This window comes from Mugil cephalus, chromosome 1, assembly GCF_022458985.1.
Source record: "Mugil cephalus isolate CIBA_MC_2020 chromosome 1, CIBA_Mcephalus_1.1, whole genome shotgun sequence".
In the NCBI taxonomy this organism is placed as follows: Eukaryota; Metazoa; Chordata; class Actinopteri; order Mugiliformes; family Mugilidae; genus Mugil; species Mugil cephalus.
The window spans coordinates 37,267,490-37,294,595 of NC_061770.1; the positions used below are offsets into that span (position 1 = coordinate 37,267,490).

At 40.0% G+C, this 27,106-nt stretch overlaps 5 protein-coding genes across 5 annotated transcripts; all 5 read left to right on the forward strand.

Annotated features, from left to right (window-relative positions):
• The first annotated feature begins 856 nt into the window (after positions 1-856).
• On the forward strand, positions 857-3,176 carry LOC125021552. The gene is made up of 5 exons (XM_047607671.1): positions 857-919; positions 1,013-1,717; positions 1,799-1,924; positions 2,845-2,876; positions 3,039-3,176. Exons 1-5 carry the CDS (start codon positions 865-867, stop codon positions 3,156-3,158), a joined length of 1,038 nt encoding a protein of 345 aa, XP_047463627.1. The 5' UTR covers positions 857-864; the 3' UTR covers positions 3,159-3,176.
• A 1,541-nt stretch (positions 3,177-4,717) lies between these two features.
• On the forward strand, positions 4,718-6,943 carry LOC125021543. Its single transcript, XM_047607660.1, has 5 exons — positions 4,718-4,794; positions 4,890-5,588; positions 5,677-5,796; positions 6,140-6,183; positions 6,702-6,943. Exons 1-5 carry the CDS (start codon positions 4,740-4,742, stop codon positions 6,819-6,821), a joined length of 1,038 nt encoding a protein of 345 aa, XP_047463616.1. The 5' UTR covers positions 4,718-4,739; the 3' UTR covers positions 6,822-6,943.
• A 2,480-nt stretch (positions 6,944-9,423) lies between these two features.
• LOC125021495 (CD276 antigen-like) lies at positions 9,424-11,038 on the forward strand. The gene is made up of 5 exons (XM_047607600.1): positions 9,424-9,510; positions 9,637-10,344; positions 10,438-10,566; positions 10,649-10,692; positions 10,779-11,038. The coding sequence occupies exons 1-5, from the start codon at positions 9,456-9,458 to the stop codon at positions 10,896-10,898; spliced, it is 1,056 nt and encodes a 351-aa protein (XP_047463556.1). The 5' UTR covers positions 9,424-9,455; the 3' UTR covers positions 10,899-11,038.
• Positions 11,039-13,846: 2,808 nt separating this feature from the next.
• LOC125021513 (V-set and immunoglobulin domain-containing protein 1-like) lies at positions 13,847-15,985 on the forward strand. The gene is made up of 5 exons (XM_047607626.1): positions 13,847-13,985; positions 14,113-14,814; positions 14,904-15,029; positions 15,115-15,158; positions 15,262-15,985. The coding sequence occupies exons 1-5, from the start codon at positions 13,931-13,933 to the stop codon at positions 15,379-15,381; spliced, it is 1,047 nt and encodes a 348-aa protein (XP_047463582.1). The 5' UTR covers positions 13,847-13,930; the 3' UTR covers positions 15,382-15,985.
• A 3,826-nt stretch (positions 15,986-19,811) lies between these two features.
• LOC125007932 lies at positions 19,812-26,860 on the forward strand. The gene is made up of 10 exons (XM_047584915.1): positions 19,812-19,890; positions 20,034-20,741; positions 20,830-20,958; positions 21,039-21,079; positions 21,190-21,316; positions 24,977-25,045; positions 25,185-25,835; positions 25,924-26,052; positions 26,133-26,173; positions 26,284-26,860. Exons 1-10 carry the CDS (start codon positions 19,833-19,835, stop codon positions 26,410-26,412), a joined length of 2,082 nt encoding a protein of 693 aa, XP_047440871.1. The 5' UTR covers positions 19,812-19,832; the 3' UTR covers positions 26,413-26,860.
• The last annotated feature ends 246 nt before the right edge of the window (positions 26,861-27,106 follow it).

Genomic DNA, 27,106 nt, shown 5'->3' on the forward strand with positions numbered 1-27,106 from the left:
TCTTCTTTTTCAAATGAAAGGGAAATTACATGTAAAGTGAGTCCATACGACATTTTGGTGGCTGAAGATGTAGACCATGCATCAGAAAACAACCACCGGTCTAAACAAAGACTTTATATGTTGGGCTCCAAAAAAAAACAACAAAAAAACAAAAAACAGAACACCACTGTGCACAAATCCATAAATAAAAATCACCACAGTGAATAATGCAGAGCGGAAGGGACAATAATATCTTCAGTGTGATTTAAATATGTCTCTCAGTCCCTTATTGTTTGCATAACCACAACGGCTGTAAGCATCAGGCACACATCATTACTTTTTGTGTACTGTGCTGTGTACTGTGTAGTGTTTTTCCTCCATAGGAGCACTAGTAGAAAGTCAGAGGTCAATGCTAAACTAACTGATGGATAAAGAAAAACACACAATATTGGGCGCATACCAGACAACAGTGGGATGGGGGAGTCAGTCTGACTTAGCTCACCCTTCCTTCCACCTCCTCCTCCTTCACACGTTCCATAAGAAACTCACACGTTCCATAAGGAACTAGCTCCATCCAGTAAAAGACACTCAGACATGTCTCGCCATCTTATTTTAGTGCATTCGACAAAGGCAACGTTTACAAGGGTCCTTTATTTCAAGGTCAGATGATTCGGAAGCTCCTTCATATTCTCGACAGCAAACCTCTATTACAAACCTCGTTTCCGACTGTGCTCTCACTTCTTTCCGTGCAAACCTTCTCACATAGGGGGCACTGAACATGTGATCACTCAGTCATTTCTGATTGGCCGAACGAGGCCAATCTTTTCTCTGAAAACTAGAGAACGCGAGGGGATTCTCTCAATGGACCACAGCAATTTCAGCATAATGACACACCCAATGTTTGCTTTCTACGTTGCATGCCTGCTTTTGGGAACATTGGGTAAGTTGGCCATATCCTTTCGAGTGTTTATGATTTTGGAAGCTTCAGCATGCATAATTGTGCATTTGCTTGTCTCCTCCATTTCCTCCGTAGATCTTTTGACAACTCAGGAATTATCATCATCTTTACAATTTCACTCAGTTGATATTGGTCGAGACGTGACTTTGGAATGTTTATATGAAGACAATGTTGCAGTTATGTTGTACTGGTATAGGCAAACTCTGGGACAGAAACCACAGTGGCTGTCTAAATTCTACAAGCACGAGCAGAGCGGCACTTTTAATGATGAATTTGAGGACAATCCACGGTTTAAACTGGAAACTGGCCATGGTAAAAATCACTTGAAGATCTTAAACGTGCAAACATCAGACTCTGCCATTTACTACTGTATTAGTGCCTTTTCATATTCGTATACATTTCTGGAGGGCTATGTGATAGACGTGAAGGGTTCGGGGTTGAACATTCGCACTTCAGTCCATCAGTTGTCAAATGAAACCGTCGAGCCAGGAGTGTCCTTGTCACTGAACTGTACAATACACACTGAACCCGGGACCTGCGATGAAGAATACAGCGTTCACTGGTTCAAAAGTTCTGAAGAATCATTTCCAACTATGATTTACACCCATGGAGGGAGGAATGATGAGTATTGTGAGAGCAATCTCACCATACAGTCCCACACCTGCAGATACAACTTGCCGATAAAAAGCCTGAATCGTTCTCATGATGGCACCTACTACTGCGCTGTTTCCTTGTGTGGACACATACTGTTTGGAAATGGGACGAGGGTGGACGTTAATGGTAAGTAACATTAAAGTAAAGATGGACGAATTTGAAAAACAGTGGCGGATAGCCTCTGACCAACCATTCGGCTCTCGGCAGATGAAGTGGGGTCTCGTGTTTTGCTGTACGTCTTGAGTGGAGCGTTGGCATTCACCACCATCCTGCTGCTTTTCTTGGCTTACATGGCGTGTACGTTGCACAAGAGAAAGAACTGCAAATGTACAGGTAGGACACACTTATTCTTTTAATCTCATAGAAAGTATTCATCTTATGTGACACTGAAGGGCACCAACAAATTAAATGAGCTACTGGCGACACATCCATCTACCAGTGACATACTCATATATATAATTGTTTATTCAATTTGATATTAATATGAGTAATACATTTGTAAAAAAAAAAAAAAAAAATAATATATATATATATATATATATATATATATAACAAATTATATAAATTCATCAGCAAAAACCTAGTTAGTGTTGAACTAGTACCAAAATATTGCTATTCAAAAGTAGAGTGGTAGAAGTGTTAGGGCAACTGGTTCGGGCAACTCTTTGTAAAATCTATGTGACCCAACTGGTTTTCCTTTTACTGTGAAAGGATCCTCTTTAAGCCAAACCATAGGCCTAGGTTAGTTTCCTAAACACAAATCAGCTGCTGAAAATGAAAAGAAAAATCCAAAAAGAGAATAATCAGCAACCTGTCCAGAGTCTATTACAGCTGGGATGGGCTCCAGCACCCCCCCGTGACCCTAGCGAGGGTGAGCGGTAGTAGAAGATCAGATGAGATGAGAATAATAAGTCAACTATTTGAAAAAGTCGCAGTCCGACCTCGAGTCCTGCAATTGACTCACCATCTACACCCTCCTTGTCTGAAAGCAGACATGGTGGCCTTTCAGATGACATCACCTGCGCTCAAATTTGTGAGCATTCAAGTGTGCTGTTTTGGTATCAATGGCAATTTGTCGCTCATTTAAGTGGATAAGTTGGCTCTGGCCATGGTTCTGCGAATGTCACATTTGAATAAAAGGTAACAAGTTCCTTACTTTTTGTTGAAATGATTCCACTGTAGGTTAAAACAATCATCTCAGCAAGCTCAAACAATCATTATTCTTTGTTGTTTCTTTCATGACCAACCTCAAGGGAGATCTTCAGCTGCCTCAACTCAAAATACCGTAAGTAGGATATTGCACTTGACAGTAACTCACGTTACAGCACAGGCAGAGGAAGCTAAGAGCAATATCTACACAATATACAAGTTGTTGTTGTGGTGAATGGGCATAATAGTTGACTATTAGACTAATGAGATCAATAACTCGTTTGTATTTCATAACCAGGGTCACCAAGATGCCGATAGTCTCCATTACGCTGCTTTACGAGAAACCAGGGTCGCCAGACCAAGAAGTCAGAGGGACAACACCATGACTGAATGTGCGTACTCTGCTGTGAGGAAGTAGAGCTGGACTTGTTTCTGTGTGAGCAGACTTTGTCTGAGATCACTCCCCCGGACGCTGAACACGATTGAACGTGTGCCTTTAGCTGCAGTCAGAACATTCTCCTTTGATGTCGTCCGAGTTGTCTAAAGGTGTTATATTTCCACTCTTGCTGTACCCGTCATTTGCAGTGTACAAACACACAACCACATATAGCTGAACCTTATGATACTTGTGGTACTGAAAATGCAGTGAGTGCTCTCCTGTCTACGTGTATCCGCCTCTCAGTGCTGCGGTGGTGAAAGTGTTGACACCACTTTAACTCGTGAGGCAAAACCTTTACCGCTCAATATCTGTACATGCACTGCCTTAAACAAGCCCTCCAGCAAGACAGACTGTTTGGTTCTTGTGTAGTTACTTAATCAAAAGGTCTTATACTTTGACACTTATAATCAGAGGGGCACAAAAGGCATGGCGTTGCACTCATGATGAATACAGAAACTACTCCTTCCAGAGGTGGCAGCGTGCTCGGACAGAGGCAGCCATCTCACAGCATGGTGACAACACAACCCGACAACCTGATAAAGTCCACACATGGCACAAACAGATCAGTCAGGTTGTGAGCACCTGCCCTGTTGATAATACACAGGTTATTTACCGTAAATGTCTCAATTGTACACCACAAGCCAAGAGATTTGAGATATAGTCCTATATGTTGTTCCTTTCAAGGACCCTCTGTGCTCTTTGTGGTCTCAAACAGGAAGTCGCTGCAGTGTTTTCATGCACTGCAGCCACACAGTCTAATGCCCAGACCTCTTAAAGACTACACATTATGTAGGCAACAGGTTATAGAATTAATTTCCTTCCTACTGTTGATTTGTCAAATAATGCGTGGTAACTTTATGAAATTGTGATGTTTTGTGTAACACAGACATACAAACATAGCCAGAGGCCCTATGGAACAACAGCACTGGGGGAGTTTTCCATTCACGGAAGTCAGGCCAGATAAACAATTGCGCAAACACACAAGTAATATACTTGCCTGAGCACTAACAAACAAGTATCTATGGTGTGTTTGTCTGTGGCATCGCAAGTGAAGCAATAAACGGCCCTGTTTGCAGAGCTCTACTTTTCTGGTGTTACTTCACAACAACACATCAACATCAGTGTCCTTTTACATACTGGACAAAATCTTACAGTACAGAATAACAGGAACTAGGTACTATGGAGTTGTTGATTCCATTGCTGACATATGCAAGTTTGAAAATAGCCAAAATGACAAATTCAGTGGCTAAATCCAATTCACTGCAAATTAAATCTATTTTAAGGTTAGACACCACATTATGGGAAAAACCTTAAATATTAGATGGATAATCTGGAAATAGTTGTCACATAATTCAGTGAAATGGAACATAAAATCGTCATTCACAGAACGTGAGCAACAAAAGGAAGATACGGTAAGTTATTTATCCCAACACATGTTAAATGGAACGTCAGTTTACTCTCAGGCGTTACCCTTCGTCAGCCAATCAAAAAAGAGTCCTCTCTCTGATGAGAAGATAACGCACTGAGATTCAGTTCATTCAACACAGCGATTGGGACACCATGACCCCCCACACGTTGGCTCTGTGCCTCTTTTGGCTGTACCTGGGCAGTTCAGGTAAGCTGTCTACTACAAATGCTTTTGATGCAATGTCTACACATTTTTTAAGATGATATACTATAATCTTTGAAGTAAACCTGATTTCTTTTCAGCTCAGAAGACTGGTCACAAGTCATCCAGATACGTGAATCAAAAAGGTGGTCTTTATTCAGCTGATGTTGGGGGCAGCGTGACTTTACGGTGTTTCTACGAAGGTGATGCTGTGATGTTTTACTGGTATAAACAAACCCTGGGACAAAAGCCAACGATCCTCTCCACCTTCTATAAACACGAACAAAAGGGCATCTTTCGTAACGAATTCAGGAACAGTTCACGTTTCACGCTTGATACGGGAAATGGTAAAAATCACCTAACAATCTCTGACTTGCATACATCAGACTCGGCTACTTACTACTGCATCGGTGTCTTTTTAAACGATTTTGAATTTGGAGAGGGCGCCATGGTCAGTGTGAAGGGTTCAGGTTTGAACCTCCAAGCTTTAGTCCATCATTCAGACCCTGAGACCGTCCAGCCAGTGGTCTCCATGACTCTGAAGTGTACAGTCCTCACTAGGAGCTGTGACGGAGAACACAGTGTCTATTGGTTCAAAAAAGAAGAAGAATCCCATCCGGGACTCATCTACACCAGTGGAGGCACAAATGATCAGTGTAACAGAACAACCAACATACAAACGCACACCTGTATCTACAACGTGCCGATGAATAACTCGAATCAGCCAGACACCGACTCTTGTGCAGTTGCCTCATGTGGACACATATTATTTGGAAACAAGGAAAAGTACAATGAAGAGCGTAAGTAAGAATAAAGCAAATGATTCATGTATTCTCTAATAGTGATTTTTACCTACTCCATCTTGTTTGCTGGTGTCTGGATTTGCAGATAAGGCTGAACCTCTTACCCTGGTGTATTTCTTGAGTGGAGGTTTGGCATTTAACATCATCCTGATAGTTTCACTGGGACACGCAGTATATAAAACCAGAAAAATCTACCAATGTAAAGGTAGGTTACACTTTCATTATTTCATATGATGGTGTGGTAAACATTGGAATTGAATTGGCTTGTGCTCTATATGAACTATGAAGTCAACGAAAGTCAGAAAACAGCATATTCCACAATTACTTCTGTTGTAAAACTCATCGGCTGCGAAAACTAGTGAATAACAGATTGTTCTGGTATCAGTTTGAAGGTAGCTGAGGCTGTCAGCACCAATATGAACCAAAAAGGCCAAATATTGATGAAACGTTTACAATCTATGATGCAATGTTTGGTAGCACTTTTTCTATCATGTGTAAGTATTACAGTCAACTAAAATCTGTCTCTCTGACCTTATTTCACACCACAGGCTCTAAAGCCACATCTACAGCTGCCTGCAATCCAAATGCAGAAGTGAGTACTACTATGCCAACATGCAGACAACACAAAATCCCCTATTCAAATGCATTTCACAACCTCTGGAATACATTTTGCCACTAATAGTGGTTGGACCTTACTGGCTGTATTTATCTTCATCATCATCAAAATATCCAATTTTTTAGTACTTATGCACATACCTACGTATGGTGTACCCATAACATGATGTAACATGGTTAAATACAGAAAATGGCCAAACACAATCCTTTGATTGCCTAAACCTAAACCAAAGTACGCTTTATATACTCAGCATCAAACCCAACTACCTGCTACATAATCATTGCAGCCATATGAGACAGTAATTTCATTCAGGCTTGGTATAGCTGTCACGGGAATACATTATGTAAAAATAAAATAGATATTTACCCATGAGTCTTGAAATAACTGAAGTGAAAACATTTCAAAGCACAATAGTATCACAGCTACTTTAAGTGTATTTACAGAGTGTGTGCATCAGACAAGTGATAAATGCTAAAATTACATGTTATTACCAGGGTTGCCAAGATTCAGACAGCCTCCATTATGCTGCTTTAAGAGGATACAAGGTCAAAAGACCTGCAAGGCAGAGAGACAACACCGCAAGCGAATGCGTCTACTCCGGTGTCAAGCAGTAAAGCGGGACTTTCCATTTTTATCATGTTATTGGGTAAGAAGAAAAAAAATGTATCCACTGTAGACCACTGCACATTTTCTGAACCAACGCTGTCATATTTCACTTAATAAAAATGTTATTTCACATGAGTTGTCTTTACATTTTGCACTGATGGTGAATACTTGAAACTGAGACATCATAAGGTATATATGTGTCCACTACTTTAAATCATCGACTAACATCAACACAAAATTCAAAAGGAGTGCGTGGTGTTAATTGCTACTTCCTGCATTGAAAAACAGGAATTGATGTGTAGAGAGAACACATTAAGTTTCACAATGAATCGGAACCCTAACCCTAACCCTAACCCCCTCCTTACCATTTTCTTTCATTAAAAAATAAAAATCAAGCTTCTAGTAAGCACATGATATACGAACATAATCAAGCCCCTGCAAACACAAAGCTGCGTGGCTGAGAGATGTGACATCTTCTGGACATGACTACGTGCTCAGAAACGGAAGGGGACGGCCTTCTCATAGCAAGACAGAGCAACACATCAGTTCTGTTGAACAACCTGTGTCTGTGTTTGCCCTGTGCGTGCTGTCAAACCTTCTCTTCAAAATGTTTTTGCAAGTTGTTTATTGCTAAACACTGGGCTGATGTACACATCAAACCATACACATGAGAATCTTTTTTTAGCCTGTGTGTGGTTAACAGTATAAAGCTCTCAGTATACTTTGGTAGTGTCTTTTGCAGCGACCCTTTGCTCCCTTTGTGGTTTCAAACAGGATGTCTCTGCAGTGTTTTCGAGAACTGCTGCGCCACAGTAACTCCAATGCCTGGACTGACTATATCAATAAATCAGAATTATAATGCTAAAACAAGATGAGAAGAAATGATACATACATAGCCACTCTGTAACATTATGCATATGCAGTCAATTATTACATTGTTTTGGAAGAAAATGTTTTGAGTTTATCTGTTAATCTCAAAGCTCACCAGCTTCTAAGCTTCTTGCAATGCCTGTGAGTAAACCTTCAAACTGAAGCCACAGAATGGCAACATCAAGCAGTCGGAAAGTTCTTGACTTTCCTTTACGCTCAAATACTTAATAGTTACTGGACATATTCAGATGTAATCTTGAAGTCACATTCCCCAGAGACTGAATGATATAAGTCTGCGCCCTCCAGCTCCCACGTGACATTTCTGCATCAGTGCATGCCATTTTGTACAAATGTCCATGGCCTTTAGAAGATGGTGGTTGGTAACCAAAGCATTTTCTCCCCTCTAAGCGTGAGTGTCCTACAACTTTGCCAACAGCCTAGAAAAGTCACCTTTACTTGTGCTACAGTATGTCATCGCATGGTAATGTGTACTGCCAAGCAGGAAGCAGAGGGTGGAGCTACCAGGGGAAACACTGATGAGTATGTGCCACACAAAATGGAAGCTGAACACCAAAGCTGGGAAACAGTTTTGGATTATGTGCTAGTGGAGTCGTAGGCTGGCAGGTGGTTCATTACTGTCATAAATAATGACTGACAAACTTGAGCACTTGCGGCATGCCAAAGATACCTGGATGACATACTACACTGACCAAAACTTGGCGAGATTATCATTCAGCTTCACTTCAGATAAACCTTTTTTGTTTTTCAGGCAAAGAAGAATCTAAAAATAGTATGTCATTGCCATTGGGAACATGCAGATAAGTTAGCTAGGTGGTAACCAACAGGTCAACCAACTGCAAAATGATTTCACAGGTTATATAAACCATAACATTCATGAACATTGTTGTCAGCTGTCAGGTGATTGTTCTCACGCGATCTTAAAATGCTGTGTTCATGCTTGCCCAGCAAAGACACCAATAGGCCCTAAATCATTTTACTCACAACAAGATGTTACACAACTCCATAGTAAAATATGATGGTGAGATGTATAATATTGACATGTCTCACCTAAGGTTGAGAATCAGCTACATGTACCTTTGATACCACATTAAAGTCAATTATCTCAACAAAAGCACAAGTGATTCTAAGATCTGTCAAACAACCAGGAAGACACCAACTGTTTCACCGTTTCTACCTTTCAGATCTCAGCTTTTCCACACTTGTGGCAAAGGTGGCAACTGATTTTTCATCGGTGGAAACTTCATACTGCATGAACACAGGAAGACTGACCTCTGAATATACATGCAGTTGAGCTGAACTTTTTCTCAGGTCACCGCAAACAAAAACCTTGGCCAACATTGCTTTATTCAAGAAAAGTTTCACTTGACTTGAGTTTGTTCAACTTTTTCATTTTATGCAAATAATGAGTATGTTATATAATCTTCTTTTCTATCTTAATCCAAAACGTTGCAATTTTTTATAGTCATATTACGGAAAATGTATACGCTCAAAAATCTAGTTAAGCATCACTATTCTCAATTTACCAGGTAAATCTTCATTTTATGATCTTCAATACCACTTGGTATTATATAGCTGTCAGTCGACAAGTCTTGTCTTGAGAGCCAAATCTAGTAATGGAGGGGGCACTGAACGTGTGTTTCCAAAATAGGACAGTCAGTGTCACTCCTTGTTAGCCAATCAAATGCCGTCCTCTCTCTAAAAGCAGTCAACGTACAGTGGTCCTCTACATTCATCGAGGCATTTTCATCACAATGACATCTCTGAAGTTTGCCTTTTATCTGACTGGTCTGTTCTTGTGGAGATTAGGTAAGTGGTGGAGACTTTTGCATTCTTAGAAACATGTATCCATTGCTGTGGTCATTTCTAATTTGTATTTGAATGTTTATGGGAGTTACGAAGTGGTATTACCTCCTTCTTTTTTTTTCTCTTCAGCTTTGACCAATAATGCAAAGGACCATGTTCATCTGCGTCAAGAGAGTGGTTTTATATCAAGGAACGTGGGAGAAAACGTGACTTTGCGATGTTTCTATAAAAGTGATGTTGCAGCTATGTTTTATTGGTACAAGCAAAGTGTGGGAGATAAGCCCAAGCTCGTCTCTTCCTTCTATAAACATGATCCACATGGCACTTTCATTGGTGAATTCAAAGGGAATCCAAGGTTCTCGTTGGAAATTCAAAAGGGTAACAACCACTTGAAAATATCTGACTTAGATATTTCAGATACAGCCACTTATTACTGTGTAAGCTGCTATGCATACAAATTTGAATTTGCCGAGGGCGTTACAGTCAGTGTAAAGGGTTCTGGATTGAACCTTAACGCTTCAGTCCATCAGTCTCCATCTGAGACCGTCCAGCTAGGAGACTCTGTGACTCTGAACTGTACAGTATACACTGGGACCTGTGATGGAGAACACAGAGTTTACTGGTTCAAAGACTCTGAAGAACCTCATCCAGGACTCATTTACACTCATGGAGATGCAAATGATCAGTGTGAGAGGAATCCCCACATGCAAACACAGACTTGTGTCTACAACTTGGCAATACAGAGCCTGGACCATTCTCACAATGGAACCTACTACTGTGCTGTTGCCTCATGTGGATACATACTGTTTGGAAATGGGACCCAATTGGAATTAGCAGGTAAATATAGTTTAGCAATTTAGCAAATATTTACATAAACACAGAGATGATGGCTCAAATTTCTATAATGTCTTCTAACGTTTGGCTCTGCAGATGACTTCACATCTTCTGACTTTCTTGTGCATTTCTTAAGTGGAGTTCTGGCATTCACCATCCTCCTGAGTATTGTAATGGCTTTCCTAGTGTGCAGGATGTATAAAAGTGACCACTGCCCGTGTACAGGTAACTCACATTGCTGTGTCAAACCGATCGGATTCACTGAAGATGGCTTTTTTATTAAATAACTTTTTCTCTCTTACGCCAGAATCTCAAGGGAGATCTTCAGATTCCTCCGGCGCTAATGGAGAGGTAAATTTTCAATCCAGATATGACTTAGGGAACATTTCTAAATTTCATTTGCCCAATCACGATTTGCGATGTATTTTTTAAATCAGGATTACCAGGATGCAGACAACCTCCATTATGCTGCTTTGAGGAAACAAAATTTCAACCGATCACGAAGACAGATGGATGACACCTACAATCAGTGTGTGTACTCTACTGTAAGACACTAGAGGGGTTTTATCTGTACTCTAAGGAAGTATAGATGAAAGCATAGATGAGTATATGAGATTCTATGGGCGTTTCTCAAACACATTCTTCAAGGCCGGCTGTGAATGATGATGATGATGATATTTACTTGTCTTGTTCTGAAAATAAATTACTTCCATCATATATCTTGTCCTATCTCTCAGTGCTACAGTACATTTCACAGTGTATGTAAGCATCACAGAAGTCAGAAGCTTCTTCTTTTTTTTTGATGCCACAACAAATCAACGACAGCGCGATGCAGTACGTCTTTTTATAGTATCCCTTGCGGTCCGCTGTAACAGATAATATCTGTGTGCGTGTTGCTAAGAGTCGGCTAACTGCTTATCTACAAACCTCCACAGTCTTTGTGCTTGTGTCTGTGTGGTTTGAAGCAGGAAGTCTTCACAGTGACACTTCATCTTCTACCACAGCAGCTATGCAATGATAATCTTTTGATTCTTGTCGTACGTAGCACAAATTATTTTTATCCATGAGGCCATTACGTCTAAAAGGAAATGCTTTATGATTCAGTACTACGATATCTGAAATGATATCTGTATCTGAAATGATCTATTCGTTTCTGAGCCAGTCACGTTATGAATACACTGTCACAAACAAGTTACTGATATGATGCAATGCGATGTGATATGATACGATACGCGTACAGCCTCTAGAAGCATCATCTCAAAGATGTGTTTGGGCGCCATTGCCTTGATGGTGGGTCAAAAGAAATGGCAAGTCATTTATTCCAGACTGGAGATGTGTTCAAAAATAAATGGAAAAGAAGCTGCTGCCAATAGAAATATCACATTTAGACAAAGATGGTTTTTCAAGATGTTTAAGAAATAAAATGAAAAGTGTCTTGACTCTCAACAGTTACACTAGATATGGCTTATGGTCTCAATATAGCCAAACATTGTTTTAATGAGACCTGTGAATCTGAATCTTGTCTATGGATTTCAGCAGAGTGTAGAGGTGTACAGACACATGGTCAATCTAAAAAGCGCATAAAACCACATAAGGGGCATATTGTTCAGGTAGTCTGACTTGTCACAGAAAACAACTACAACTCTAGAAATTGTTCTAGTCATCCAATAAGGCAGACTGCCTTGGTTCTCATCTCATCTTCTACAACCTATCCTCACCATGGTTGCTGCAGCCCACCCAGCTGTCAGGCGAAAGTACAGCCTGGACAGGTCGCCAGTCCATCACAAGGCCAATATAGAGACAAACAACCATTTGCACTCATGGTCATGCCTAGGATCAATTTAGAGTCACCAATTAACCTAACAAGAATGACTTTGAAGGTGGGAGGAAACCTGAGTACCCGGAGAAAACCTATGCAAACACAGGAAGAACATGCAAACCCAGAACTTCTCGCTGGAAGGCATCAGTGCTAACCACGGAGACACTGTGCCGACCAAACCTTGGTTCTTTAGGCAGGAATATGTACAAAGAATACACTGACAACATGTACTGTCTAAGAGGGATTTTTTGTCAGGACTGAGTGGCGTTGAAGTGAGGACATAAAACACAGGACAACAAATGAGGCAGGGAATCCAGGGAAAAAAAGGGTATTTAATGAAAACTAATGGGAACAAAAACCGCTGCAGAAGGCAGGAAGATCCAAAACAGGGAACAAAAGGAAGGCAGGCCTATATATACACATAAGAGGGCACATGGCAAGACATAGGGGAAACTAATGAGGGCAATCAAACCAGGAAAAACCAATAAGTAATCAACAAACAATGAGGCACAAGAGACAGGAAATCCAGAAACTTAACAAAATAAAACAGGAAACACAAAACAAGACACAGACAGACATCATGACAGAAACACAAGGCACCACAGACAGGACGTTATGAAACTAAACAAAACAAAACAGGAAACTCAAAACCACGATCACAAAATAAAAGACAAACATAGAACCATGACGTGTTTGTGCATTTTGTCTGAGATTTTAGTGAGTCCAGTTGGCTTGTGAATGTGGGACAGTGACCGTCTTTTAACTGTTTACCCAAATACTGTTAAGCCTCTGCAGCTGACTGTATGGCTAGCTAGCTAACAGACTGATCCATAGAAGCACACATGTTGATCCCTAAAACACAAAACGTAATCTATATATATATATTTTTTTATTTTTATTTTTATTTTTATTTTTATTTTTATTTTTATTTTTTTATTTTTGCCGGAAGCCGACTGCTTTGCCATCCTCTCTGCACTGCCAGACTGGCTGCGTTATTTCACAGGATTCAGCTTTGGGTTGAGGGGAGGGGCCTCTGTGGATCAGACATCTTCCAGTGGATCCCACAGATACTTGATCAGTTTTGGATCTAGTGAATTTGGAGACGAATTTAAACGCCTTGTACTATTTTTCATGTTTTTGAGTTCCCTTCCTTTCACCCCCACCCCTTAATCCTTGCTATGGGATGGGGGTGCCTGGTCTGGTCTAAGTGGGTGCTACATGTCAAAGTAAAATCCACACAAATGAATGCAAGGTCCAAAAGTGTCCCAGCAGAACATCGTATTGTCACAAGACGGTCAATGTTATTCACTTTACCTGTCAGTGGATTTAATATTATGGTTGATCGGTATACATTACAATGCAACAAGTAAAAGAGTTGAGTTGCCTGACAGATTCTATTGTCCACTGCATTGATGCAGCATAATAAAATTAAAACATATAAAATGTATCTTGCAAAGTGTGCCATTCTGTATGATTGTGCTGTATTTGGCAAGTTATAATTACTTTGAAATGTCTACCACCACAACTCTACTATATCTTCATAATTGCTTGTATGCCTGAAGGTCATTCTTTTTCTTAGTGAGTTTAGGGGTGTGACGAGACTTTGGGTCCTTCAGATAGCTCTCTACGTGTGATTCTTTATGAGGAGTAGCTGTAGGTGGCAGTTAACTTCAACCTCATGTTAACTTGTTGGCCAATCAGCACAGTCTTGTGTCTGAGGAGTGTAGATGCATCAAAGTGCTTTTCATTTACCAAAGCGATTTCGACAGGATGACACCTCCGATGTTTGTTGTCTACCTTACATGTCTGTTCTTGTGGAAAATGGGTGAGTTGCGCTTCTATTAAAGCTGTTAATTTAATGTGTAGCCTGTCTGAATATAGATATTTTTTTTTTCTGATTATGTTATATTTCAGCCAGGTGATATTAACTGTGCTTTTCCATTTCATTTCAGCTGAGATGAATAATTCCAAAGAGCGCACAACAGTGCACCAAGAGAGACGCTTTATTTCGGCTGATGTGGGAGATACCTTAACTTTGCAGTGTAGTTTGGAGGATGATGCTGCAAAGTATTACTGGTATAAGCAAACGCTGGAGCAGAAGCTACAGCTTATCTCTGTTGCCTATAGGTTTGACAAAAAGGGCACTTTTCATGGTGAATTCAAGGACAATCGATTCTCACAGAACACTGAACCTGGAAAAAGCTACTTAATCATTTCAAATTTACAAACTTCAGACACAGGTACGTACTTCTGTGCAAGTGGGCTTTCATTTGTGTTTGAGTTTGGTGATGGCACAAGAGTCAGTGTAAAGAACTCAGGTACACACATCAAAGCCTCAATTGATCAGTCAGCTTCTGAGACCGTCCAGCCGGGAGGATCTGTGACTCTGAACTGTACAGTGCATTCTGGAAGCTGTGATGGAGAACACAGTGTTTACTGGTTCAAAGACTCGGAGAAGTCTTATCCAAAAATGATTTACACTCACGGAGGTGGGGGTGATCAGTGTGTGAGGAAAAACAACACTCAAACAATAACCTGTGTCTACAACCTGCTGATGAAGAGCCTGAATCGATCTCACGCTGGGATTTACTACTGCGCTGTCGCCTCGTGTGGACACATACTGTTTGGAAATGGGACCAAGCTGAACTTTGAAGGTAACATTTATCATTTTCGGCAGGAAAAATCTCACCACACTTTGTTAGATCTGAGAAAAAGGCTGAAAGATCTGTTTCTGTATTTTCAGGTGAGGTGAAACCTCATGTCTTGGTGCATGTCTTGAGTGGAACTTTGGCATTCACCATCATCCTCTGTGTTTCACTGTCTTTCTTACTGTATAAGATTAACAAGGGAAATGGCAGCCATTCTAAAGGTAACTGGTCCTTTGTATAACCCCGCTAATCTTAATTGTATTTATTTCAAACCGGAATAACGGAAACTCTCTGTTTCACGACTAGAGTGTCAAGGAAGATTTTCAGCTCCCTCCACAACAAATGCAGAGGTGAATGTTACACTGTGTGGTAGCTAAATGGGATAAACCTATAAATAATTGTTCTGTAGGCAGAAATCATATCTTAATCTACTAATATGTCTTTTGTCACCAGGGTTACCAGGATGGAGACCACCTCCATTATGCTGCTTTAAATGTCAACCTGCCCAACAGGTCAGGAAGAAAGAGGGACAACACCGACACAGAATGTGTTTACTCCAGCGTAAAACAATAGATGGGACGTACTTCATTTGGACATTCCTTGAAAGAAAAAAGAAGCCATTTCATAAGAGACGAGCTAATGGGCAATGTTCAAATGGAACAAGAAGGTCATTTACAGAAAGACGCCAGCGATGTGTCTAACTGTAGAAGTAACAATATTTGGGAAGCTCTGTTGGCCTAACCAAATCACAAATGGGCCACATGCTGTAAACTCTGCACTGCGACATGGCAGCATAAATTGTTGTATGTCTTTCATCGCGACTTCTGTTCCACAGTTCCAATGAGGCGCACATGAACCCTACACCAAATTAAGCATTTCCAGTTGTGAGACAGCATCTGAAATGAACAATCTCCTGTCGAGTGCTCCCCAGCTCTCCACAACTTATATGTGACTGTCTGTCTTCAGTTGCTTTATTATGTGTATTTTTAAGAAAACATAATTAGTAATGTGTTTAATCCCTCTGTCTTACTTAGAATTTTGTCTAGTTTTGCACCATGAATATCCGTACAGTGTCCATTTGCACAAGGGAGTCAATTCTTGTCATTTACCGCTATAATATCATTTTTATGTGAATATTATTGAAATAAACTGAATCTAATTATGAAACACCTCAAAATGTGTGCATGTGAGAGTGCAGTTATTCAACCTCAAGCATAAGATGGTCCTCGCTCACTGTTGGTCAACACTAGCATTAAGAGTGCCATGGTGACTCCAGCAAAGAACAGCATTAGTCATGTGAGCAAGTGTCCTTAAAGAAACATACCATTCCATTTAAGAAACAACACCTGCTTTCCTTCTTTGGATAGGTGTCATAATGGTTATATGAAAAGTTTCTTGAAGATTTTTGACCACTCATCCAAGTGACTTTGTCGGCATGTTAGCCAGAAAAGACGGATGGTTTGAAAGAGGAAATTGGAACATCCGTCTCTTAACAAGGTAGGTCGACTTAGATATTGTTATGGATGCAGCCCCACTCTTCCCACTGACCCTCCTTTCCCTCCTGATACAGCCTGTCTTCACTCTGCTGGGCCCCTCGACTTCGATGTCTAACTAATCCTAGCCCAACAGATGGGACATTGGTATAAAAGTCTTGACTTCCTGTTACTAGGGAGTGATGGCTGTCCGCCTAGGGGTACACCTGTTGTGTATTCCATGGCCTTTCTGTGTTGGCCTTAAGCCTAGTTTTCGTTATTGTCATGTTGCCTGCACCAGGTCTTTTGAGTTAGCTCGTTTGTTTAGTAGGACTTTAGAAGGGCCCTTCGTTGTTTTTGTTGTTGTTACATGGCCCGGTGGGGTTATTCTGATTATCCTGGTGTGATCTTTGGTGGGACCCTAAGGTTTTGAGAAGTAGCTGTATCTTTTGTTAATTACTAATTAATTGTTACTATTTTCTTTGTCACTTCAAGAAATTGAGCTCTGTTCGAGCCCTCGAATTTTTCTCCTTCACCATTTTCGGCCAACATTTAAGTTTTGTATTATGTCCACTAAACGCCTGTCAATAAATAACTTTTAAGTTCTTACAAACTGTATATTGTGTTGCGTCTCTTTTCCCAAAGACGACCAGTGTCATAACAGATATAATCTGCCATCAATCCACTATGTAGTCTTAACATCTGTCCTCAAGAAGTTTCACACATTCAGATTGGAGCCTCTGACTGACATTGTGTAGTAAGAGGACCATTCATTGGAGACAGAAGACGGGGTCAAACAGTCTCCTCCAACAGCAGGCAAGTATCTAGCCATTAACAAGTAACTAGTCAAATGAGTTTATCATAGGTAACCCCCACATATGTGTTTAAACCTCAACTCCTCACCAGTCCTTCAGAAGTGAAGAAGACACATGGAAGAGTGGTGAAACGTCTTCAAGAATCCCTACAAGTCCATTTACCTTTCTTTAGCAATTCATGGGTATACCATGACCTGGATGAGAGAGAACCTTCAAAGACATGTTCCATTTTGATACTGCCCTTTATTATGAATGCCTCTATGATGTCTATGTGAGATAGAGCATCATTGAGAGGAGGTCAAAGTTGATGGATGACGTAACAGAATACCAGACTTCATAGAAACAAAGGTTGCTTCCTGTTTCCATCCAACAGTCAATGTTTAGTATTACAAAGACTGATAAGGAAGTGGTCATTTTAACACAATCCATGTCATTTTGTGAATTAAGATGGTTGTCAGAAACTCCTTCCATAGGTTATCCCGAAGGGCACAGTTTGGTCGTCTTGTTTTCAGGCCTGGAATTTCGTCATTTTATGGGCAAGGGCACTTGGCTTTTTGTGTTGTCAATTTTTTGAGGGCACAAAAGCCAAAGGCCAGGGCAACAAGGCCATAAAATAACCAGAATTTTAAGTTAACACCTATAATGACAAAGATTGGAGTTTCAGTTGAAACTATTAAGCAGATAAAGAAACATTTCCTACACCTGAACTGAAGAAGCTACTCGGATGAGTGACAAAACGTCTTCAAGAAATTCTACAAGTCCAGCTGACCTTATTCAACGCTTTTTTGGATTACCATGACCTGGATGACTGAGAACCTTCACAGACATATCCTACACTATTATGCATGAAGATAAGAAAATATTGAATATATCTAGTCTTAGCAATCCATCACTCACTTCAAAAACTGTAAAACTTTTTAAACATATATCCAGTGTTGGGTGTAATATGCTACAAAGTAACACATTACTGTAATCAGATTACTTTTTCCAGTAACGAGTAGAGTAAGGCATTACTCTACGGAAAATAGTAATCATATTACAGTTTTCCAAGCTCGTTACTTGCCTTACATTGTTAGTAGCAACTTCATCAAACATGCATCACACAGAACAGAAGGGAGGGGGACGTGAATGCAGCAGTGATTGGTTGGGGTTTGGCACGAGGTATCATTTACCATCACCAATTGGTCGCCACCTGGCAGCCGGCACCCACAAGGACAGATGGAAGAGTCAACAAGCCCGGAGCATGCTGCTGCAAGCTCTTGTTCTGAAGAAGGTTCCCAGCTGCAAAAAGCTACTTTTGACGGGTGGAGATTCAGTCATTATTTTGAATATGTGCAACGAAAGGAAAATAACCTGGTGGTACAGTGCACACTTTGCCTGGGGAGAAAGATGCTCTCCACCGCTTCTAACATCACCTCCAACTTGAAAAAACACTTGGAGCAACAGCACGGACACAAACTCCATACCTTTACCAGTAATAGCAAGGCCAGTCTATTGTTGGCGTAATATAACTAGCTAATATAACTAAATATAACTAACTAACTGGCGTAATATGCAATGTGTAATATATTACTTTTTTAAGTAATGAACCCCAACACTGCATATAGCCATAATTTCAGCCAAGCTCTGCGCTGTTATAGTTTATTTAATATAAAGTAAACCTCCCTGCTCAAAAGTTAATATAATACCACAATATATCCGGAGGAGTGTGAACAGGGTGTTGGCCCTTGCTGATTTGTCTGACCCTGGATATACACTGACTCACTAAAATATTCACACCGAAGCAGTTTTGGCATTGTTCCTACTCTGAATGCAGAAAATAAAACGAGGAAGTAACTGCACTGACCCCTGTGCTGTCACTTTCAATCTCAGCAGCTACTGCAGTTTATGTAGAGGTGGTATCACTCCCACATCCAAGACCCCTAAAACATCCAATAATACTAAAATATTCATACTTAGGTGATCATGTTGACGTTGGTCACTGTTAAGTCTTATTGTAAGAGTAGCAGTAATGGACTGCCTTAGTAAATAACAACTTTATGTTCCAAATAGTAGATAAAAATCGAGATTTAAAAATGATCACTAATGAAAATCAATTAAAAAAATAAATAAATAATGTATGACATCTACAGGCATTGTGCAATTTTGAGGGTTTTGAGTTGTATTTGGCCGACGCCCTTTTCACTGTTTCATTTCCCCTGCTTGAAAGTAAAGCTAAGAACTAAAAAGTGACACATTTCCAGACACAACTCCCTACTGATATCATTTACAATTAGATTAGTTTGGAGAGGAGTAGATGATCCCCTCTACCAAAAGGTTTAAATAAATGCGTAGGATTTATCGTCCATTTAAATTGTATTTGGTAAAACTGCATGCGCTCCATTACTAAAGGTGGAGCACACATATTATCTTATCTTCAACATCAGATGGACATAAGACTCCATTTAAAACTGTTGCTAGTATGTAAACTATGTCAATGTAATTTATGTTCCCATAGTTTAATAAAAAGCAAGATAAAAAGCCTTAAGGTTGTTCATGCAGTATATCTGTCACCTTGCTCTGCACCATCTTCTCAAGTACCAAACTTGTCACCATAGGTTGAAGAGAACATGTGATAAGTTTCCTAAGTAGGACGTACTGTATAGTGTCACCTCAGACTAGCCAATCAAGCTCAGTCTTTCCTCTTAAGAGTAGAGATAGGGTTGAGGTGTTTTTTCTTTCAACAAGGGAATTGAACATGACGACACCTGCAACGTTAGTCTTTTATCTGACGTGTTTGTTCTTGGGGAAAATGGGTGAGTTGTGTTTCTGTTTGTATCCTTTACTTTGTAGTAACTCTCTTTAGGACTAAATGAGCAAAAATTATGTTCTCTGATGGTTAATGTAGTTTCTGACAGACTTTTGCTTATTGTGCTTTTCCCGTCCGATCTGATTTCAGCCCAAAACAGTGATGTGAAATCTTCCTCATTCGTTCATCAAGAGAGTCGTTTCATTTCAGCTAATGTTGGTGAGAACGTGACTTTGCAATGTTTCCATGAAGGTGATGATTCTGCATGGCTCTTCTGGTACAAACAAACGGTTGGACAGAAACCAAGGCTCATATCCACCTTCTATGTGTTTGATACAAGAATCAGTTTTCATAATGAATTCCAGAACAACCAACGCTTCACAGTGGATACAAGAAAAAGTGTATATCACTTAATGATCACAAACGTGGAAATTTCAGATTCAGCTACCTACTTCTGTGCAACTAGCTATAATTTTGTCTTGGATTTCGCAGAAGGGACTATTGTCAGTGTAAGAAGTTTGGGTTTGAATACTAAAGCTTCAGTACATCAGTCAGCATCTGAGACTATGCAGCTCAGAGACTCTGTGACTCTGAACTGTACAGTACACACTGGAAGCTGTGGCGCAGAACACAGTGTTTACTGGTACAAAAAGGAAGAGGAATCTCATCCAGAAATCATTTATACACATGGAGTCAGGAATGATCAATGTGAGAGGAAAGACAACACACAAACACATACCTGTGTCTTCAACCTGCCGATGAAGAGTCTGAATCAATCTCATGCTGGTACCTACTACTGTGCTGTTGCTGCATGTGGAATCATTGTGTTTGGAGAGGGAACCAAGCTGGATTTTTCTCGTGAGTGATCAATATGATTTAAGTTAATTATAAATCAAAAAGTGCATGAAGAGTAATATGAGTTGTGTGTCTGGTACCTGGTTCTCAGGAGATGAAGTGGAGTCTCTTGCCTTGGTGTATTACTTAAGTGGAGCATTGACATTCAGCACCATCTTAGCTATTGTACTGGCCTTCAGAGTATACAAGATGTTCAACAGAAACAACAGTCAGAGTGAAGGTAAGTGATGCTCTTTGTTCTAGGTTAAATTTGCTATTCATAACTTCTGAACAAGAGCTTATTCTGTGTTTCATCACCAGAGCCTGAAACAAAATCATCAACCCCCTCCACATCAAATCAGGTGAAACATAACTTTATTACATGCAATAAATTACATTTAATTATGCATCTATAATTAAGGCTAAATGTTCTCCTGTCAGGACTGCCATACTAATCCTCCATCATTTTTAGCAGGGTTTTCGAGATGCAGACAGCCTGCATTATGCTGCTATAAATGTTAAGCAGCCCTACAGATCAAGAAGACAGAAGGACGTTATGGACAGTATGGGTGAATGTGTGTACTCTAGCATAAAACAATAAAAACTAGCATGTAGTTTAGGAATAAAATTTAATTTTGTTGTATTTTATGTGTAATTTAATGTAGATTTAGGTGGAAATTTTAAAATGTACTTGTGCGTCTTCCTCATGCAGTGTGGACATGGTAGAAAAATCCATCCACACCCCAAGTTCATCCAGAAATGTATATGGCAAGGAGAAAGGCAGATTAAGGATCTTTAGTGGTTTATGGCTTCGCATATTGTCATTGGACTGTAGATGACTTTACTGTACCTTAAGTGGAGCTTTATTCTGTTTTGGACAATAAGGATATTATAGAGAGGCATCCTGCTCATCCCTGAGTGGGATGAGTGTTTCGATATTTCAATCCATGTGTGATGACTACCTTGTGTGACTTTTCCTTTACTAAAGTGATATATCTGTAATTATTTCTGTGAACTAGACATACACAAATAAAGCTATTCTGCACGAATTAAATGCTGTTTAAGTGTTTTTTACTTTTTTTTTTTTTTTTTGTCTGGAATACTCATATCTCACTTGTGAACATGCCTGCAAAATATCTGCATGCTGGTGTAACAGGGTAGACTTGTATCAATTTTGTTGTTGGTTGGGTTGACTAGATCAAATGAAATCAATTTAGATCAAATCAAATTGGGACATCCTTTCTCAGCTTTCTATAGAGATCGGTTTAGATTTGGGAAGTCATTATTTGGTAAGGAAAAGAATGGCAGCCTGATGGTAACGAAACAGGAACTGGAGGAGTACTTGGATGAGGTATATAAAGATGAGGAAAGTTTTAGGAAGATGGCACTCCTCTCTGATATTCCACCAAATGGGGAGAAAGGTAGTCAATGCGATGACAGCCAACTGAGGTGGAAAGAGATTCAGGAAGTGGTGAGGCGCAGAAGAGCCTCTTCAGCCCTGGGACCTAATGGAGTCCCTTATCGGCTATTTAAGAGTGCACCAGATGCACTGAGCTTTCTTTGGGAGTTGATGAAGGTAGTATGGTAGAAACAGGTTATTCCCAAGACATTGCGCAGAGCAGGGGGGATTTTTATTCCCAAAGAGAGGGGCTCGTTAGAGATAAGTCAATTTAGACCGATCAGTCTGCTTAATGTTGAGGGGAAGGTGTTCTTCGGTGTTGTGCACAGAGGTTGTCCAGTTACTTCGAGAAAAATGAATGGATTGAAACATCGGTTGAAAAGGCTGGAATCCCTGGGTTTTTTGGATGCTTAGAGCACACAAGTATGATCCAATAGGGTGTACAATCTTTTATAATGGCAATGGAGGTGATTATTAAGGTCTCGAAATGGATGGTAGGTGGAGAAATGCTGCGTTGTCTCCCTCCAAGAAGGACCTACATACATGACATGACAACTGTGACGCCAACTACAGAATAAGCTAAACAGAAACCTGTAGTGGGCTGGGATAAAAGTGAAGCAGAGTAAATCTAGTATCAAGTATTTCAGTTGTTAAAGGAAAGGTAGTAGATAAGAGTTATGATATAAATGAGGAGGTGGTTCCCACGGTACTAGAGAAGTCAGTGAAGAGTTTGGGAAGGTGGTATGATGCAAGTCTAGTGATAAAGCGCAGTTTGAAGGATTGAGGCAGGAAATGATTCAAGGTATTTTGAGCATAGATCGGTCAGGGTTCCTAGGAAAGTTAAGGTTATGGTATTTGCAGTTTGGTTTATTGCCCCAACTAATGTGGCCACTGACACTATATGAAGTTCATCTGTCAAAGGTTGAGAAGCTTGAATGGATGATTTATTCATCTATCCAGAGATGGCTTGGTGTCCCACACTGGTCAAGCGGCGCAGCCTTGTATGGAAAAAGCATACTGGAGCTCCCAGAAACTAGTCTAACAGAGGAGTTTAAGTGTGCTAGGGCTAGGCTGGCGATGACTCTCACTCAGTTGAAAGATCCAGTAATTAGGTGTGCAGCACCCATGGTTAAAACAGAGAGGAAGTGGAATCCGAAAGACGCAGCACAGCAAGCACAGGCTGCCCTCAGGCATAGGGATATGATGGGTCATGTACAATAAGGATGTGGAGGTTTGGGGCTGTCTGCATGGAAACCTCTGTAGAGCAAGGCATCAGTAGGAGAAAAGAGAAAGATGGTAGTGGAGGAGATTCATAAGCAAGAGAAAGCAGTAAAATGTACTAAGGCAGTGTCGCAGGCTAAGCAAGGACAGTGGGTGAACTGGGAGAGTGTAGTGAAAAGGAAGTAAGAAGTAAATTCCTTATCTGCTAGAAAGGAGATCAGGCATATTATGTTTGAATGGGAGGGAGAAAAGGCCAGACAGGTGAGGATCAGGCATAGCGCAGGTCAGCTAAGGGTAAGCGGAGCCTGAGAGCTGAGGGACGGCTTACAAGGATAGCTGATTGTCCCAGTGCCAATAGTTAGCACCTGACTGCGGCTGGACCTGTTGTTGTGGTTAAACGTAGAGAAGGTAGTGTATTTTACTGAGCTTACTGTCCCATGAGTGAGCAAGTGAATTGCTGTGGCTAAGGAGTAAACATGCTAGCTAGGGAGCATGCTAAAGGTAAGATTAGTTGAGTGGTTTTAGTAGTTAGTGGTAGGGCCAAGCTAATCTCGCTAGTTGGTAGCCGACGGATAGCCTCCTGGTCAGTTTTTCAGTTGGACTGGGGACAGAAAACCTTGAGGCTTCCAGTTTCCAACCAGCAGTCAACTTTTGATATTACAAAGACTGATAAGGAAGAGGTCATTTTAACCAATCGTTTTGTGAGTTACGATCGTTGTCAGAAAATTCTCCTATAGGTCATCCTGAAGGGCATGGACAAACAACATTTGATTATATTGTCAAATGTTATAGTCTTGTTCTGTTGCATGGAAGGACGTGCTACCTTCCAAGTTCCCAGAGAAGTCACGCAATGAAGTGTCTGTGTGTGAAGTTACTATCTACACACATTTAAGTCTTTTTGACATTGTTCCTACTCTGAATGCAGAAAATAAAATGAATAAGTACACTTAGACCTCTATGCTTTTACTTTCAGTCTTTGTCATGTAGTGGCTACTGAAGTTTATGTAGAGTTGGTTTCACTCAAACATCCAAGACCTTTAAAACACCCAATAATACTAAAATATTTGCCTTTAGGTGATCATGTTGACTTTGATCACTAAGTCTTATTGTAACAGTAGTAGTAATGGACTTCCCTAGTATATAACAACTTTATGTTCCAAACAGTAGATAAATGTCGAGATTATAAAATGATCACTAACAAAAATCAATATTAAAAATAATATATGACAGATGGACACCTCTACCAGTGGGTCCAAATAAAAACATAGGATTTATGTGTATTTGAAATGTACATGGTAAAATATCAAGCATAGATGTTACTAAACCACATGTGGTCCATTGCAAAAGTGGAGCACATGTTATCTTCAACATTAGATGGAGATGAGACTCCACTTAACACTGTTGCTAGTGTGTAAACTAGATCATGTAATTAATGTTCCCCTAGGTTTAGTATAAAGACAAGATGAAAATCCTTCAGGTTATTCATGCAGTACCAAACTCGCGATGATAGGGTGGCAATAACATGTGATTAAGTTTCCTTAGTAGGACGTACTATTCAGTGTCACTTCAGACTAGCCAATCAAGCTCAGTCTTTTCTCTTAAGAGTAGAGATAGAGTTCAGGAGTTTTTCTTTCAACAGGGGTATTGAACATGATGACACCTACAAACTTAGTCTTTTATCTGACTTGTTTGTTCTTGGGGAAAATGGGTGAGTTGTGTTTCTGTTTGTATCCTTTACTTTGTAGTAACTCTCTTTAGGACTAAATTAGCAAAAGCGATCTTCTCTGATGGTTAATGTGGATTCTGACAGACGATTGCTTATTGTGTACCCTTTAATTTGTTTTCAGCCCAAAAGACTGATTTGAAATCTTCCTCATCCATTCATCAAGAGAGTCGTGTTATTTCAGTTAATGTTGGTGAGAACGTGACTTTGCAATGTTTCAATGAAGATGATGATTCTGCATGGCTCTTCTGGTACAAACAAACTATCGGACAGAAACCGAGGCTCATATCCACCAACAAAGTGGTTACAAAAAAAAGCGTATATCACTTGACAATCACAAACGTGCAAATTTCAGATTCAGCTACCTACTACTGTGCAACTAGCGATTATTATGTCTTGGATTTCGCAGAAGGGACTATTGTCAGTGTAATAAGTTTGGGTTTGTATACTAAAGCTTCAGTACATCAGTCGGCATCTGAGACTATGCAGCTCGGAGACTCCGTGACTCTGAACTGTACAGTACACACTGGAAGCTGTGGCGCAGAACACAGTGTTTACTGGTACAAAAAGGAAGAGGAATCTCATCCAGAAATTATTTATACACATGGAGTCAGGAATGATCAGTGTCAGAGGAATGACAACACACAAACACACACCTGTGTCTACAACCTGTCGATGAAGAGTCTGAATCAATCTCATGCTGGGACCTACTACTGTGCTGTTGCTGCGTGTGGAGGCATTGTGTTTGGAGAGGGAACCAAGCTGGATTTTTCTCGTGAGTGATCAATATGATTTAAGTTAATTATTAATCAAAATGTGCATGAAGAGAAATATGAGTTGTGTGTCTGGTACCTGGTTCTCAGGAGATGAAGTGGAGTCTCTTGCCTTGGTGTATTACTTAAGTGGAGCCTTGACATTCAGCACCATCTTAGCTATTGTACTGGCCTTCATAGTATACAAGATGTTCAACAGAAACAACAGTCAGAGTGAAGGTAAGTGATGCTCTTTGTTCTAGGTGAAATTTGCTATTCATAACTTCTAAACAAGAGCTTATTCTGTGTTTCAACACCAGAGCCTCAAACAAAGTCATCAACCCCCTCCACATCAAATCAGGTGAAAAATAGCTTTATTACATGCATTAAATTAAATTTAAGTATGCATCTATAATTAAGGCTAAATGTTCTTCTGTCAGGACTGCCATACTAATCCTCCATCATTTTTAGCAGGGTTTTCGAGACGCAGACAGCCTGCATTATGCTGCTATAAATGTTAAGCAGCCCTACAGATCAAGAAGACAGAAGGATGTTATGGACGGTATGGGTGAATGTGTGTACTCTAGGATAAAACTATAAAATCTAGCATGTGGTTTAGTAATAAAATGCAAATTTGTTGTATTTTAAGTGTAAGTTAATGTAGATTTAGGTGGAAATTTTAAAATTTACTTGTGCATCTTCCTCGTGCAGTGTGGACATGGTAGAAAAATCCATCCGCTCCCCAAGTTTATTGAGAAATGTATATGGCAAGGAGAAAGGTAGATTAAGGATCTTTAGTGGTTCATGGCTTCGCATATTGTCATTGGACTGTAGATGACTTTATTGTACCTTAAGTGGAGCTTTATTCTGTTTTGGACAATAAAGATATTATAGAGAGGCATCCTGCTCATCCCTGAGTGGGATGAGTGTTTCAATATTTTTGACTATTTCAATCCATGTGTGATGACTACCTTGTGTGACTTTTCCTTTACTAAAGTGATATATCTGTAACTATTTCTGTAAACTAGACATACACAAATAAAGCTATTCTGCACGAATGAAATGCTATTTAAGTGTTTTTTACTTATGTATATATATATTTGTCTGGAGTACTTTTATCTAACTAGCAAACATGCCTGCAAAATATCTGCATGCTGGTGTAAGAGGGTAGACTTGTATCAATTTTGTTGTTGGTTGGGTTGACTAGATCAAATGAAATCAATTTAGATCAAATCAAATTGGGACATCCTTTCTCAGCTTTCTATAGGGATCGGTTTAGATTTGGGAAGTCGTT